The sequence below is a fragment of the Rana temporaria genome, chromosome 8 (assembly GCF_905171775.1).
Source record: "Rana temporaria chromosome 8, aRanTem1.1, whole genome shotgun sequence".
Lineage (NCBI taxonomy): Eukaryota > Metazoa > Chordata > Amphibia > Anura > Ranidae > Rana > Rana temporaria.
This window is the reverse complement of record NC_053496.1, coordinates 13,504,576-13,520,588: the sequence shown is the minus strand read 5'-3', so window position 1 is coordinate 13,520,588 and position 16,013 is coordinate 13,504,576. Positions and strand designations below refer to the sequence as shown.

Genomic DNA, 16,013 nt, shown 5'->3' with positions numbered 1-16,013 from the left:
GGTGTACCCCAAGACTCTTGGGTAGAGTTGAGCGGACACCTGGATGTCCGGGTTCGACGGGTTCGGCCGAACTTCGGAAAAAAGTCCGGGTTCGGGACCCGAACTTGACCCCAGACCCGAACCCCATTGGAGTCAACGGGGACCCGAACTTTTCAGTACAAAATTGTCTTTAAAACACTAAGGGAAAGGGCTAGAGGGCTGCAAATGGCAGCAAAATGTCGGTAAGAGCATGGCAAGTACTCTGAAAATAAATGTGGATAGGGAAATAACTTAAAATAACATAAAAAAAATAAAAAAAATAATCTTGACATAGGAGGACGAGGTCCATATGAAGTAGGAGGTTGAGGTGGATGTGGCTGTAAAATATATTTTTTTTGCCCTAAATGGTTGTTTTTTTAATAGAACAATATAAAACAGTATGTAAAGTGTGTATTTCACACATACAGATATGCAGGCAAGACTGCATAAACTAGAGGAAACACTGCAACATTTTTATTTTTTCCCTAAATGGATGTTTTTTGAATAGCACAATAGAAGAAAAGTATATAGAGGGTGTATCTCACAGTAACATATGCAGTGCTGGTGTAATATGCAGAGTATCGCAGAGGAACCTATGCAGTGCTGGTGTAATATGCAGAGTATCTCACAAGAAAATATGCAATGCTGCTGCATTTTGATTTGTGAAGCAGGACTGACTCCTATATATTTCTCTCCCTATAAGAACAATCAGGAACCTTTCCCTAAACTATCTAATGCAGAGTATCTCACAGGAACCTATGCAGCACTGGTGTAATATGATTTCTGTAGCAGGACAGTCTGACTCCTATCTAATTCTCTCCCTCAGATCAGCAGCAGCCTTTCCCTACCCTATCTAATGCAGAGTGACGAGCTGTGCTCTGTCCCTTTAGCTTATATAGAGTCTGGGTCACATGCTGGGTCACATGCTGCACTGGCCAATCACAGCCATGCCATTAGTAGGCATGGCTGTGATGGCTTCTTAGTCACAGTAGTAAAACAAATGGCGATTGGCTGCACTGCAGCCCGCCGTAACATTGCCGAACACCGGACCCGAACCCGAACTTTCAGAAAATTATTCGGGTCCGGGTACAAAAAACCCAAAGTCCGTGCCGAACCTGAACTTTACAGTTCGGGTTCGCTCAACCCTACTCTTGGGGCCAATTCTGTTTACTTTATTTATAAATTATATACAAGATGGGATAAATAGCTTGATTTCAGTGTTTGCTCATGACACAAAAATAAGTAGGGCAATAACATCACAGCAGGACATAGAAACTTTACAAGAGGATCTGAATAAATTACTGTATATACTCGAGTATAAGCCGAGTTTTTCAGCAATTTTTTTTGTGCTGAAAATGCCCCCCTCGGCTTATACTCGAGTCACCTTTTTGCGCCTGATCTCCCAGATTTGGGGACCCGGTACCGGCCGGCCATAGGTCCCCTGGACCCCAAACTTGGCACACATGTAGCTCCTCTACAAGTGTGCAAATTTTGGTGTCTGGGGGACCTACGACTGGGGAGCACCGATTTTTCAAACTCGGGCACCCCTTCCATAGACTCTCATGTTAAATGGTCATTTCTCTGGTGAATTTGGGGACCAAGTACCGGCCGGTCGTAGGTCCCCTGGACCTGGAACTTGGCACACGTGTAGTTTTTCTCCTCTGTTATTTCTCCTCTACAAGTGTGCAAAGTTTTCTGTCTGGGGAACCTATGACAGGGGAGCACTGATTTTTCAAAGCTGGGCACCCCTTCCATAGACTCCCATGTTAAACATCAGTCTAGTCATGGGCACAGTGAGGCATGGGCACAGTGAGGCATGGGCACAGTGAGGCATGGACACAGTGAGGCATGGGCACAGTGAGGAGTGTCTGACCAGAGGGGGGGTGCCTAACCAGAGAGGGGTGTGTCTGACCAGAGAGGGGGTGTGCCTAACCAGAAAGGGATGTGTCTGACCAGAGAGGAGGTGTGTCTGACCAGAGAAGGGGGTGTGCCTAACCAGAGAGGGGTGTGTCTGACCAGAGAGTAGGTGTGTCTGACCAGCAAGGGGGTGTGCCTAACCAGAGAGGGGGTGTGTCTGACTAATTCTGCTGCATAAAAAATGCTCTATGCAGTTTGGTCACACTCTGGTGTCTATTGGACTGTACAGTCATATTTAATCAACTGTGCAACTGCTATAGCAGGACATTGAAGTCAAGACTCTAATGGGGGTTGTTAATGCAATGTCTTTGTAACTAATTATCTATTGCACATTTATTTCAGTTGGGCCTTAGTGGAATAAAGGCAGAAAACAAGTGGTTTGCAAAAAAGAATGCAGACAGCAAAATAATAGTTTAGCAATACAAGCAGTTAAAACCAGCACTTCAAATCATGCGTTTAAAGCAACGATCAAAGCCCCGGTCTGATGCTGCAGCTGTCCCCCATTGACTCTAAGCACAAGAACTAAGTGATCACATGATTGCTCAGTTGTCAATGCACTCGGAGCTGAGAGAGTTGAGTGTCAGTCATTGATCCCTGCTCTGCCCCTCCAGCGCTCACTGCAATGCCAGGCTGGAGTGGGGGCAGGAACAGCTGGCTCAGGCTCTCAGCCATGTGTTGAAAGGCTGAGCCAGCTGCCCATCAGATATCTGGGTGGATACTGACATTATTAGTAGTGGCTCTATGACGTCAGCCAAGAGTGGGCTTTAGCCCGCTGTCGGCCGATTATGGGTCACAGGAGAGCAAAAGTAAGTGCACAAAAAAGCTTTGGCCATACTTTGCTTTTATTGGTTAGTATGTAAATTGAAAGTGTTATGTAAAGAATCTTTTTCATATTAGTTACATTGAAAAAGTCCCAACTATATATATATTTTTTTCCACTCAAGGTATGATGGAGAAATGTTCAAACATTACAGAAAATGTGTTCTACATTTCAGCATTTTCTATCTCTGAAACTGGACAATGTCTCCTTTTTACTGCAGTTCTATTAGTGTATCTGATGACTGTCCTTGGAAACATGACCATTGCTGTATTGGTGTGTCTGGTTCCCCAGCTCCATACTCCAATGTATTTCTTCTTGAGTAATCTTGCTATTAGTGATGTTATATATGTTTCAGTTACTCTTCCAAAGCTTCTCTCCATACTTCTAACACAGGATCATTGGATTTCTTTCTCCGCTTGTATGACTCAAGTGTTCTTCTTCTCATTGTCATCTACTTCTGATGTATTCCTACTGACCTCCATGGCCTACGATCGATATGTAGCGATCTGTAAGCCATTACAATATTCCTTACTCATGAGTAAAGATGTATGTATTTCGCTAGCTCTATCCCCTTGGCTTATATCATTGACTAATACAATCGTCAACGTGTTAGCCGCATCTCTCTTATCCTTCTGTCTCACACAAAATGTTGACCATTTCTTTTGTGATCAGAAAGCACTTTATGCAATAACATCTAGCGATGCTACAAGCAGATACATATTTCTGTTATGTCAGGATGTAGTGTTGGCATCTATTCCTTTTTTTCTTATTATAACCTCCTACGTGTTCATCATCTCCACCATACTCAAAATTCGCTCCTCTGAGGGACGACTGAAAGCTTATTCCAGTTGTACTTCCCACCTCACCACAGTAATATTATTCTATGGTCCAATCATTATAATTTATGGCAAACCAGAATCTGAAGGTTCTAAAGAACTGGACAAGTTGCTGACCTTGCTTTATACGGCAGTGGTTCCAATGCTCAACCCGTTTGTCTACTCATTAAGGAACAAAGATATTTTAAATGCTATAAAAAATATAAAAAGGAAATGGAACATGTTTTACATTAAATAATTTATCAACGTTTATGAAACAAATCTATTGTATGGGAGCCATGTGCACAAAGGGCCAGAATATTTTATTATGGATTAAAAACGGTGTATGAAACCCTCTTCAAGGATTTTTTCATGTTTTCTTGATAGCATCATGTGGGATCTTCAGCTCCGTCCACCATACATTTTTGCTATCCACCACTTAAGAATGACTTTTTCCATCGGAAATTCCGACCGTGTGTATGCCCCATCGGACTTTTTTCCGAGGAATTCAAGAATTCGGAGTTTAGATATAGAACATGTTCTCTTTTTCTCCGATAGAATGCCGTCTGAATTCTGATGTGTCAAAAGCCTGATCGTTTGTATGGGGAATTAGTCAACTTTAGACCAAAAGATTCAGAATCAGACACAGCCATCTGTATTTGAGAGCACAAACCGCAATTTTAACATAAAAATACATTTAATACATTTAATACATTTTGGGGGGCAACACCACTTGCCCTTTATCAGGGCTCAACACAGAATAACACTTGGATGGACTCAGATAAACAAGTTGCTTCACAGATCTATGTTAGAACCGGTACTGAACTCTCCTTATGGAGATAGAAATTGACAGCAGTTGATTGGTAGCAATGGAGGCCTCCATTGCTTCTCAGCAACTGCTGTCAGGTTCTTCTTCCATTAGGAAAATGAAATTGAAATCTGTTCATGTTACTCCTGATCACCAATCCCATAGTGACATTTCTGTATCTTCCTCAAACTCTCACAGATTATTGGAGTGCCTCAAACCTGGAGATCAATAGCAGCAGAAAAGGTGTAGGAGATGTTTTTGAATTCCCGTACCATCTTATATTCTATACAGCATGCAGAGGAAGATGGACAAATTTATATGTGGATATCCCAAACCTAGAATTCACCACACTATAATGTATCTGTAAAAATTTCCTGGGGGCCTGGTGTTCAACACCTTGCTAAAAATGTCCAGGCCTCGTGTGACGGGAGTCACTTTTGGGCGCAGGGTGACCAAGAAAATAATGAACACTGAGAATATGATTGGGTTACTTCAAATGGGACAGTAATATTCATTAACAATATTTCTCAAGAAATATGAAGATTTTTTCCCCTGTTCACTGTGAAGTCTATGACCAGGAAGTGTAACTCCTAATATGGGCATTCCAGGAAGTTCAATGTAAGAGACCGACCGTCAATTGCTTAACGATGTTGCTTTTGTCTGGATAAGTAAATTGTGTTAATCTTATCTGAGGCAACTTTCCCTTCACCTATTATTAAGTGTGCTAATGAACTCACCTGTTGTCTGCTTAGGGATGTATTGACACTCAGAATAGTGTGTATTGGGAGCTCGTTATGTAACCATTGTGTGATGTTGTTGGTGGTTCCGGGCCATTGTTCATGTGGTGACTGCAGTATTCTCAAGTGTATATAAAGAGCCTGCATTCCTTTCAATAAAGGGTCTGATTCCTGCTTGACCCTCAATACAGAACCTCGGGGGGCGGGGGGGGGGGAGAATTATTCGTATGGGTTTCTTGTTCGGCTGATTGGAGTGTTCGGTAGCTGCCTTTGTGTTCGGGAATGGAATGTCCTAAACAACTTTATCCCCTTTCATACTCTGGGTGTTGTTACACCTTGCAAATGGCACAACTGCCAAAATATCATGTAACCCAGGAAACTCCAATATGAGTCTGAATTATTAGATATGTATCCACTTTGGATAATCTTTTTTGGTTTTGCCCAAGGATTGAAATCCCATCTCCAATCCAATTGCTGCTCATTCACTCAGCGTGACCTGAAGTACTCTGGTGCTCTATTGCCTCTTCACCCCTGCAGTCAACTTTGCATAACCTATCCTTCTTGCCAGGGCTGGAAAACCCAGATGGCCTCTGAATATGGTTCACCAAAAGTGTTTATAAGTGATGCACTAATTTGGGCCCGAAAAGCTTTGTGACTTTTCAACAGAAATATAAACTCCCCGTTTCTGAGATTGTAGAATATCTTCAGATCAAAAATGACTTCTTCAGCTTAAATTATCCATCTTCGGATATCTTTGGATATCCAAGCCCTTATGGCTTTTGAATCACGTGTCTGTTTGACTCTTATTGTAAAGGATATTTGTAAGTTCTGTATATAATTGTATTCTATTTTGTATGTATTGCATACTTTCTTCACTGTGCACACGGCAATAAAAATGTTTTCATTACATGTTTGCATTCTTTTGAGTCCTGATTAGAATTAGCCTGCCTATGTTACGCCCCGTGTTACCATAAACGTACAATTGTAATATTAATGTGATACCTACGTAATCATGTGTATAAAAACCTTCAATTGCGTCACATTAAAGCAGAACAGTTATTTGGAAAGATGCAGAGTGTATCTTTTGTGTCCGTTCTCTACTGCAGTAGTTATTATTCATTTGGAACCACTAATCAATATGAGGATAGGAGTTGCCTATCTATAAAACGTCCAATTGGGAATGGTGCCCCTCGTCTTTTCCTTTCTTCTCTTTTCTAATACAAATGCATCGATTGGAAGAGTGAAGACTTGTATGTGAGAGGAGCTTTATACAGTAATTGGAAGACTAGCAGTCAATATGGCAGTCAAGCCGGGGAAGCCACCTGTGACCTGAATGGGGTAAGTGCGGGGCAGGCAGGCTGGCGGATGGGGGTGTTTGTTTGTTGCCCCCCACCAAAAAGGGAGCAACAGCCGCCACTGATTCCTAGTCTTGGAAAATCCACATCTGCTTTGACACATTCCATGGTGTATAGTAAATTAAGGTGATTGAGGTATCTATGTGGTATCAATCCATTGGTATGACCCTACCATTGATTAGAACTAAATAAGCTGTTTAGTCAAATGTCTTCAACATTAAGGAACAAGCCTATTTTTGTGTTACTAACTACTGCATTTATTAATACTAGATAATATTTGTACATATGTGTGCAAGCAAGGTGTCATCATCTCCTTTATACGCATAAGAGGGAGGAAGAAATTAAAAATGTTCACTAATCCCTTTCACATCATATTCTTCAGGTCAAGTGGGGCGCACAGCCAATCTTGGCTATACAATGTATTATGGTGAATAAGTGAAATAAGGTTATTGCGCAAAATATAAAAAACACATAATAATAAATAGTGATAAAATCACAAGTGCAAAGTGGAAAAAAGTGACAAAATAGAACAAATAATAAAAGGACAAATAATCAAGTCCATAAGTGAAGTGTCAGTAAACACTGCTATAGAAGAGAAATAGTAGATGTCCACCAATCCCAGAGAGGAATGAGTAACTGGTCTCCCAGAACTCTCACCTCACCAGTGGATCAAGTGGGGTGAGAGTTCTGGGAGACAAGATTGAAGTTTTTTGGTGCAGTTACTCATTCCTCTCTGGGATTGGTGAACATCTACTATTTCTCTTCTATAGCAGTGTTTACTGCCACTTCACTTATGGACTTGATTATTTGTCCATTTATTATTTGTTCTATTTTGTCACTTTTTTCCACGTTGCACTTGTGATTTTATCACTATTTATTATTATGTGTTTTTTTATATTTTGCGCAATAACCTTATTTTACTTATTTACTTATTGCTGTTTGTATACACTGCGAGTTGTTGCTGTTCTTTAAGGCCGCGTACACACGACCGGTCCATCCGATGAGAATGGTCCGACGGACCGTTTTCATCGGTTCACCGCTGAGGCAGACGCATGGTCTGATGTGCGTACACACCATCAGTTCAAAAACCGATCGGGTCAGAACGCGGTGACGTAAAACACACGACGTGCTGAAAAAAACGAAGTTCAATGCTTCCAAGCATGCGTCGACTTGATTCTGAGCATGCGCGGGTTTTGAACCAATGTTTTTCTGTACTAATCATCGGTTTTGACCGATGGTCAGCCGTCCATCGGTTCGATTTTAAAGCAAGTTCTCTAATTTTTGTCCGAAGGACAACAGACCGATGGGCCGTACACACGATTGGTTTGGACTGATGAAACTGAACTTCAGTCCGTTTTCATCGGTTCGGACCAGTCGTGTGTACGGGGCCTGACTGTTTATTTTGGAAGACTTTTTATTCACTAGTAGTAGCGCAGAAGCCATTATATATTAATGTATTATGGTGACCATCTGGTCACAGTTCACATTTTAGAAAAAGTTTCAGACAGCTTAAGATTTATCATGGCATCCCAGAATTCATTGTGCTGGCTTCTTGGCCACAAGGCAAAACATTTTTCTGCATCTTATGCCGCGTACACACGATCGGTTTGTCTGATGAAAACGATCTGATGGACCGTTTTCATCAGACTAAACCGATCGTGTGTGGGCCCCATCGGTTATTTATCCATCGTTTAAAAAATTAGGAACTTGTTTTAAAATTATCCGATGGATAAAAAACCTATAGAAAAAAACGATCGTCTTTATGCAAGTCCATCGGTTAAAAATCCACGCATGCTCAGAATCAAGTCGACGCATGCTTGGAAGCATTGAACTTCATTTTTTTCAGCACGTCGTTGTGTTTTACGTCACCGCGTTCTGACACGATAGTTTTTTTAACTGATGGTGTGTAGGCGCGACTGACCATCAGTCAGCTTCATCTGATAACTGATGGAAAAATCCATCAGACCGTTTTCATCGGATGGACCGATCGTGTGTACAGGGCATAAGGATCTGAGCCTCTCTGTTCTTGAGGCATCTGTTGGCATCATAAAAGACAACAGTACTATCAGCACCTACAGTTATCATAGACCCAAATCTAGTTCATCTTACCCAGAACAGACCTAAACGCAGGCTAGAATAGACTTGCTTCTAAATCTAATTGGCTTTATCGTTTAATTCTCAAATGCATTTGTTATTTCTAATAATTTGTATTTTGTATCCTAATCCCATTGAGGTACCATCTATGTCTTCCCCTAGGCCACAGATACTCTTTATATATCTCATCACCTCATAGCCTGATATTTATGATCTGCTGAGAATGTGAAATGCATTGAGGTAACATTTGCTGTCCATAACAAATTAAAAGCTTTCCAGGGAAGGTTTCTAGTTATAACCCTTTAGAACAAAAAATATTTATTTATACAAAAATTTGTTTTTATTCAGGCATACATAAAAAAAAAAATATATATATATATTAAACTTTAACTATGGACATTTGAGAGTTGATTAAATAAATGAAATAAATGCATATAAAAACACATTTTATTTCTGATTTAATACATTAAATGTATTTATTTCTTGAATAAAAAAAAAAAAAATGTTTCCAGTATAGGTATATGAAATCATTGTTGTTTTAAGCCCTGTACACACGATCAGTTTGTGTGATGAAAACGGACCGATGGACCGCTTTCATCGGACAAACCGATCGTGTGTGGGCCCTATCGGTTTGTTTTCCATCAGTGAAAATAAAATAGAACATGTTTTAAAATTTTCCTATGGTTAAAAAAACAACGTCTGTGTGGAAGTCTATCGGTCAAAAATCCACGCATGCTCAGAATCAAGTTGACGCCTACTTGGAAGCATTGAACTTAATTTTTCTCAGCATGTCGTAGTGTTTTACGTCACAACGTGATTTTTGACTGATGGTGTGTAGGCAAGACTGATGAATGTCAGCTTCATCGGATATCCAACGAAAAAATCCATCGGATTAGATTCCATCAGATATCCAATCGTGTGTACAGGGCTTAACTCCTTGCACACCTGGACAAAAATTTAGAGAGGAAGGCAATCACTAAATTAGTTACAAGGTTCCCAGGAAAGGTTTCCCTTTAGAACAAAAAATATTTATTTTTCCCCAAATTTTTTTTCATTCAGGCATACATAAAAATAATATACAGTATGGGGCAGATCCACAAAAGAATTATGCCGGTGTATCTCTTGATACCTTGCGTAATTTCACATTTTGCGCGTTGTATCTTTGTTTTGTATCCACAAAACAAGATACGACGGCATCTCGGATCGATCTGACAGGCGTACGTCTTAGTACGCCGTCGGATCTCAGGTGCATTCACCGTTAGGTGGCGTTTCCGTCGATTTCCGCGTCGAGTATGCAAATTAGCTAGTTACGGCGATCCACAAACGTACGTCCGGCCGGCGCTTTTTTTTACGTCGTTTGTGTTCGGCTTTTTCCGGCATATAGTTACGCCTGCTATATGGAGGCGTACTCAATGTTAAGTATGGCCGTCGTTCCCGCCTTGCATTTTAAATTTTTTACGTCGTTTGCGTAAGTCGTTCGCGAATAGGGATTTGCGTAGAATGACGTCACCGTCGTAAGCATTGTCTTGTTCCGGTTTAATTTCGAGCATGCGCACTGGGATACCCCCACGGACGGCGCATGCGCCGTTAAAAAAAAACGTTGTTTACGTCGGATCACGACGTATTTACATAAAACACGCCCCCATCACATCGTTTTGAATTCCGCGCCCTTACGCCGCCAAAGATACACTACGCCGCTGTAACGTACGGCGCGCATTCTTTTTTTTTTTTCTCGCCACTTCAGACTTCACCACAGCGAGAGACACGCTCATGATTTTATTCATAATTCCGTCTCTACATCTGGTTTAGCATCATTTGTGGTCTATTACTTATCATGTTTTATACTTGTTATTTTATTTTTATAGACCGTTCCCCTTTTTTTTTTTCCTTCATCGGGAACTATATCCAATGTACTAAGTACGGATTTTCAATAAAAAAAATTTTTTTATCCGCGTGACAGAGAAAAAACAAAAGCCCCTTTACCCCCCTCCCCAACAGAAAAACCCCCCTCCTCCCCCCACCCTACCCCCGCCCTGGACCATCCCACGACTCCACTTAATGAATTCATTCCCTTAGTTGCAAATACATTCCTATTCCTCTCTCAGGTTTTCTGCGAAACTCCAGGACTTTTTAAATTCCAACCAGGGTGCCCACATATCCTTTTCCCCTACCTTGTTTTTATAAACTCCATATTTTAATTTCTCTCTCCTATAAGTATCCTCTACGGAGTCGATCCACTCCCACATTTGCAGACTTTCCAGATCTCTCCATTTTAGGGGTACCCCTAAAACGGCGCGCATTCTTTGTGGATTTCAAAAAAAAAAAAAGAAGTTACGGCGGCGTAGTGTAACTTAGATATGCTGCGCCAGGCGGAGAAATGCGCGGAGGTACGTGAATCTGCCCCTATATGTTTATCTGGGGACATTTGAGAGTTGATTAAATAAATTAAATAAATTAAATAAAGCGGGTAGATTGGCATGTGCATATAAAAACATATTTTGTTCTGATTTAATACATTAAATGTATTTTTTTTTCTTGAATTAAAACATTTATTTTTGCAGTATAGGTATATGAAATCATTGTTGTTGAATTCCTTGCATACCTGGACAAAAATTGAGAGAGGAAGGCAATCACTATGAGGTTGCATTGTATAATATTGTTTAGTCTGGAGCTTGGAGCTTGCTATTAGGAAGGGGGAGCAGCGGAATGTTCTCATAAGTATCTAATCAACATGTCGGGGTGAGGGGAGGTAATTAAGTTAACAGAAAATCAGAAGTCGTTTTATCCCACAGTCACCTGTCAGGTAGATGAGTAAAGCTGGGTACAAACTAGTAGAATTGTGAAAGAAAATTAGTAAAAAAATAATTATTACAAATTCTCAGTACATTCAATTGTTGCTCGAAATTTGTACAAAATGTTATTCAATTTTTAGAATAAATTTACTTTGCCAAATAAAAAGCACACGCACACTGTTTTGCCCCTTACACACGATCGGTTTTCCCGTCGGAAAAAGTCCAATGAGAGCTTTTGGTCGGGAATCTCGACCGTGTGTATGCTCCATCGGACTTTTTCCAATGGAAAAACTGCTGGAAAAAGATAGAGAGCAGGTTCTCTATTTTCCCGTTGGGAAAAAATCCGATTGGAATTTCGGATCGTTTGTACAAATCCCAATGTGCTAAATTCCGACTCATGCTCGGAAAAAAATCGACGCATTCTCGGAAGCATAGAATTTAAATTTCTCGGCTCGCCGTAGTCTTTTACGTCACCATGTTCTAGGCAGTCATCGAAATTTTGTGTGACCGTGTGTATGCAAGGCAGGTCTGAATGGAATTCTGTTGGAAAACCATCCAAGTTTTTTCCGACGGGAATTCCGTTTGTGTGTACAGGGCATTAGAAATGTATACATTCAAGAATTTTTTTTCATCCTACTCAATTTTTCTCATTGTTGAGTTTAAAAATGATCATTGATTTGACTCCACTAATTACCGTATTTATCGCGGTATAACGCGCTCCCGCATATACCGCGCACCCCTAAAGTGGCCCCCAATCCTGTGGAAAAAATTTTTTTTTGTTTTTTTGTACTTACAGTTTTGGTGTCTTGCGTGGCGTCCATCGGCGGCCTCGTCGGGTCCGGCGTCCTTCTGCGGCTTCGGGTGTCCTCTTCGGCGGGTCCGGCGTCCGTCTTCGGCGGGTCGGGTGTCCTCTTCGGCGGGTCGGGTGTCCTCTTCGGCGGGTCGGGTGTCATCTTCGGCGAGTCCGGCGTCCTTCTGCGGCGTCCTCACGGCGTCCTCGCGTCCTCCCCGCTCGTTTCCCGCCACGAGTTTGAATACTGCGCCGGCATATACCGAGCGCAGTACACTCGTGTATCTTCGGGCAGGCTCGGCAACTGTCGCGCTGACGTCCTGTACGCTCAGGACGTCAGTGCGAGAGGCGCCGAGACTGCCCGAAGATACACGAGTGTACTGAGCTCTGTATATGCCGGCGCAGTATTCAAACTCGTGGCGGGAAAGCGGGTATCGGCGTATATCGCGCACCCACGATTTTGCCCTGATTTTCAGGGCAAAATAGTGCGTGGTATACGCCGATAAATACGGTAGTACAAAAGTGAACAAACATTAGTATAATGTTCTTGCAATCAAACATTTAATTCTATTAGTGTATACCCGGCTTAACATGATCGTGATTTGGGGGGGGGGTTTGAACTGTGGGCATACGGTTGACAAGCGGTTAATCTTGGTATCTGATACATGAATATCAGCAGTCAGCAGAACAAGATTAAAGTAAAACCTTTCAAAATGCATTTTCCTTTGTCTTATCATAAATTGCCTCCCAAATGTTTGTGAACATTTATCTTTTATTATACAAGCCCTATCGTTTTATTGACTTTCCATGTTAGTAACAGTTTTGCACATTTTTAGGAACATAAAAAATGGTTGTGTATTTTTTATTTATTTTTTGCTCTCCAAGACTTTGCAATTTACATGTTAATGTATTCTAACTTGCGCTGTAGGAATATGTATTATTTATTATTATAAATACTATTAATTATTATTAATATATTTGATTGTACTGTATTTATAGGGATCATGCAGTAAGATATACAGCTCAATCCATTTATGTAATTTGTATATTTAGGGCCAGATTCTCAGTCAGCGGCGTATCTCTGCGGTGGCGTATAGTATCCGATTTATGTTACGCCGCCGCAACTTAGACGGGCAAGTGCTGTATTCTCAAAGCACTTGCTCCGTAAGTTGCGGCGGCGTAGCGTAAATCAGCCGGTGTAAGCCCGCCTAATTCAAATTTGGATCAGGGGGGCGTGTTTTATGTAAAACTACTGTGACCCGACGTGATTGACGTTTTTGCGGAACGGCGCATGCGCCGTCCGTGGAATTTCCCAGTGTGCATTGCTCCAAAGTACGCCGCAAGGACGTCATTGGTTTCGACGTGAACGTAAATTACGTCCAGCCCCATTAACGGACGACTTACGCAAACGACGTAACTTTTTCAAATTTCGACGCGGGAACGACGTCCATACTTAACATTGGTGCGCCGCATATACGCCTCATATAGCAGGGGCAACTATTCCCCCGGTAAAAGCCTAACATAAACTGCGTAACTTTACTGCGTCGGCCGGGCGTACGTTAGGGAATTCGCGTATCTAGCTAATTTGCATACTCGACGCGGAATTCGACGGAAGCGCCACCTAGCGGCCAGCGTAAGTATGCAGTTACGATCCGACGGTGTAACACAGTTACGCCAGTCGGATCTATGGGAAATCTATGCGTAACTGATTCTAAGAATCAGGCGCATAGATACGACCGCGCAACGCAGAGATACGACGGCGTATCTGGAGATACGCCGTCGTATCTCTTCTGAGAATCTGGGCCTTAATGTTTAAATTCCAAATGAAGTCTCAAAACATTTTTTTTATAATTCTGCTTTGATGCACGTTATTATGTTTAACGTATTCTTACATGAAAATGCTTAAAAATATGGGGCCAAATTCTCAAAAAGTCTGCGTAACTTAAATTTCAGCAGTTAAGTTACACTGACTTAAAATTTCTACCTAAGTGCCTGATCGTCAAAGCACTTAGGTAGAAATTACACGCTGTGTAACTTAAGTGCCGCCGTCGTAAGGCGGTCCTCCTCTCCTGGGGGCGTTTAAAATTTAAATGAGGCGCGCTCCCGCGCCGGCCGTACTGCGCATGCGTGTGACGTCATTTTCCCGACGTGCAGCGCGCGAACGTAATTAACACCGGTCGGCTTTGAGAATTTCGACGGGACACTAAAGTTGCGACGGGTGAAAAAAAAAGACGCGCCGGGAAAACAAATAATTATAAAAAAAATGTCAGCGTCGCTCAGCATGCATTCCTGAGAGGGAGAACTCCATGCCAATTTTCAAAGAAAAAAACGGCATGGGTTCCCCCCCCAGGAGCATACCAGGCCCTTAGGTCTGGTATGGGTTGTAAGGAGACCCCTCCACGCCGAAAAATTGACGTAGGGGGTCCCCCTACAATCCATACCAGACCCGTATCCAAAGCACGCTACCCGGCCGGTCAGGAATGGGAGTGGGGACGAGCGAGCGTCCCCCCCCCTCCTGAGCCGTGCCAGGCCGCATGCCCTCAACATGGGGGGGTTTGGTGCTCTGGGGCAGGGGGGCGCACTGCGGGCCCCCCCACCCCAGAGCACCCTGTTCCCATGTTGATGAGGACAGGACCTCTTCCCGACAACCCTTGCCATTGGTTGTCGGGGTCTGCGGGAGGGGATTTATCGGAATCTGGGAGTCCCCTTTAATAAGGGGGCCCCCAGATACCGGCCCCCCACCCTAAGTGAATGGATATGGGGTACATCGTACCCCTATCCATTCACCTGGAGGCAAAAAGTAAAATTTAGTAAACACACAACACAAGGCTTTTTAAAATAATTTATTATTCTGCTCCGGATGCCCCCCCTGTCTTCGTTATTAGCTCAATTAGCAGGGGGGGCTTCTTCTTCCACTCTCCGGGGGTCTTCCGCTCTCCGGGGGTCTTCCGCTCTCCGGGGGTCTTCTCCGCTCTCCGGGGGGGGGCTTCTCCGGACTCCGGGGGGCTTCTTCCATCTTCTCCCCTCTTCCGCTGTTGACTCGGCGAACCCCGGTTCTTCTGCAGATGTCCGGTGCCTTCTTCTTCAGCGCTGGCTGCCTGCTATGTTTGTGTGTTAGCTCGATTTCAAACAGGCAGCCGGCGCGGTCTTCTGTGACGTCAGGGTCTTCTCTTCCTTTCTTCCGATGTTGCCTCGTCGCCTCTTGTCGCTGCAATGATGGAAGCGCGCCTTGCATCACATTTATATAGGCATCACCGTCCCATCATGCTCCGGCAGGTACGATGTACCCCATATCCATTCACTTAGGGTGGGGGGCCGGTATCTGGGGGCCCCCTTATTAAAGGGGACTCCCAGATTCCGATAAGTCCCCTCCCGCAGACCCCGACAACCAATGGCAAGGGTTGTCGGGAAGAGGTCCTGTCCTCATCAACATGGGGACAGGGTGCTCTGGGGTGGGGGGGCCCGCAGTGCGCCCCCCTGCCCCAGAGCACCCAACCCCCCCATGTTGAGGGCGTGCGGCCTGGCACGGCTCAGGAGGGGGGGGGACGCTCGCTCGTCCCCACTCCCATTCCTGACCGGCCGGGTAGCGTGCTTTGGATACGGGTCTGGTATGGATTGTAGGGGGGCCCCCTACGTCAATTTTTCGGCGTGGGGGGGTCTCCTTACAACCCATACCAGACCTAAGGGCCTGGTATGCTCCTGGGGGGGAACCCATGCCGGTTTTGAATTTAAAAATTGCCGTGGAGTTCTCCCTCAGGAATGCATACCAAATGCCGTCGCTGGAATGGGCCTTTACAAGGTTTGGCTAACTTTCCACATTATAAAACCAGCCCTAGTTTTGCGCCGGCAAATTCGGAACTTAGGCAG

The 16,013-nt window shown here is 43.3% G+C and overlaps 1 protein-coding gene across 1 annotated transcript; it reads left to right on the top strand.

Moving 5' to 3' along the window:
- Positions 1-2,881: 2,881 nt before the first annotated feature.
- Positions 2,882-3,833, top strand: LOC120910330 (olfactory receptor 50-like). The gene has a single exon (XM_040322105.1). The coding sequence runs from the start codon at positions 2,882-2,884 to the stop codon at positions 3,827-3,829; it is 948 nt and encodes a 315-aa protein (XP_040178039.1). The 3' UTR covers positions 3,830-3,833.
- Positions 3,834-16,013: the final 12,180 nt, after the last annotated feature.

Coding starts and splice junctions, on each gene's coding strand:
- LOC120910330 (XM_040322105.1), top strand. CDS start 2,882: ATGATGGAGAAATGTTCAAACATTACAGAAAATGTGTTCTACATTTCA.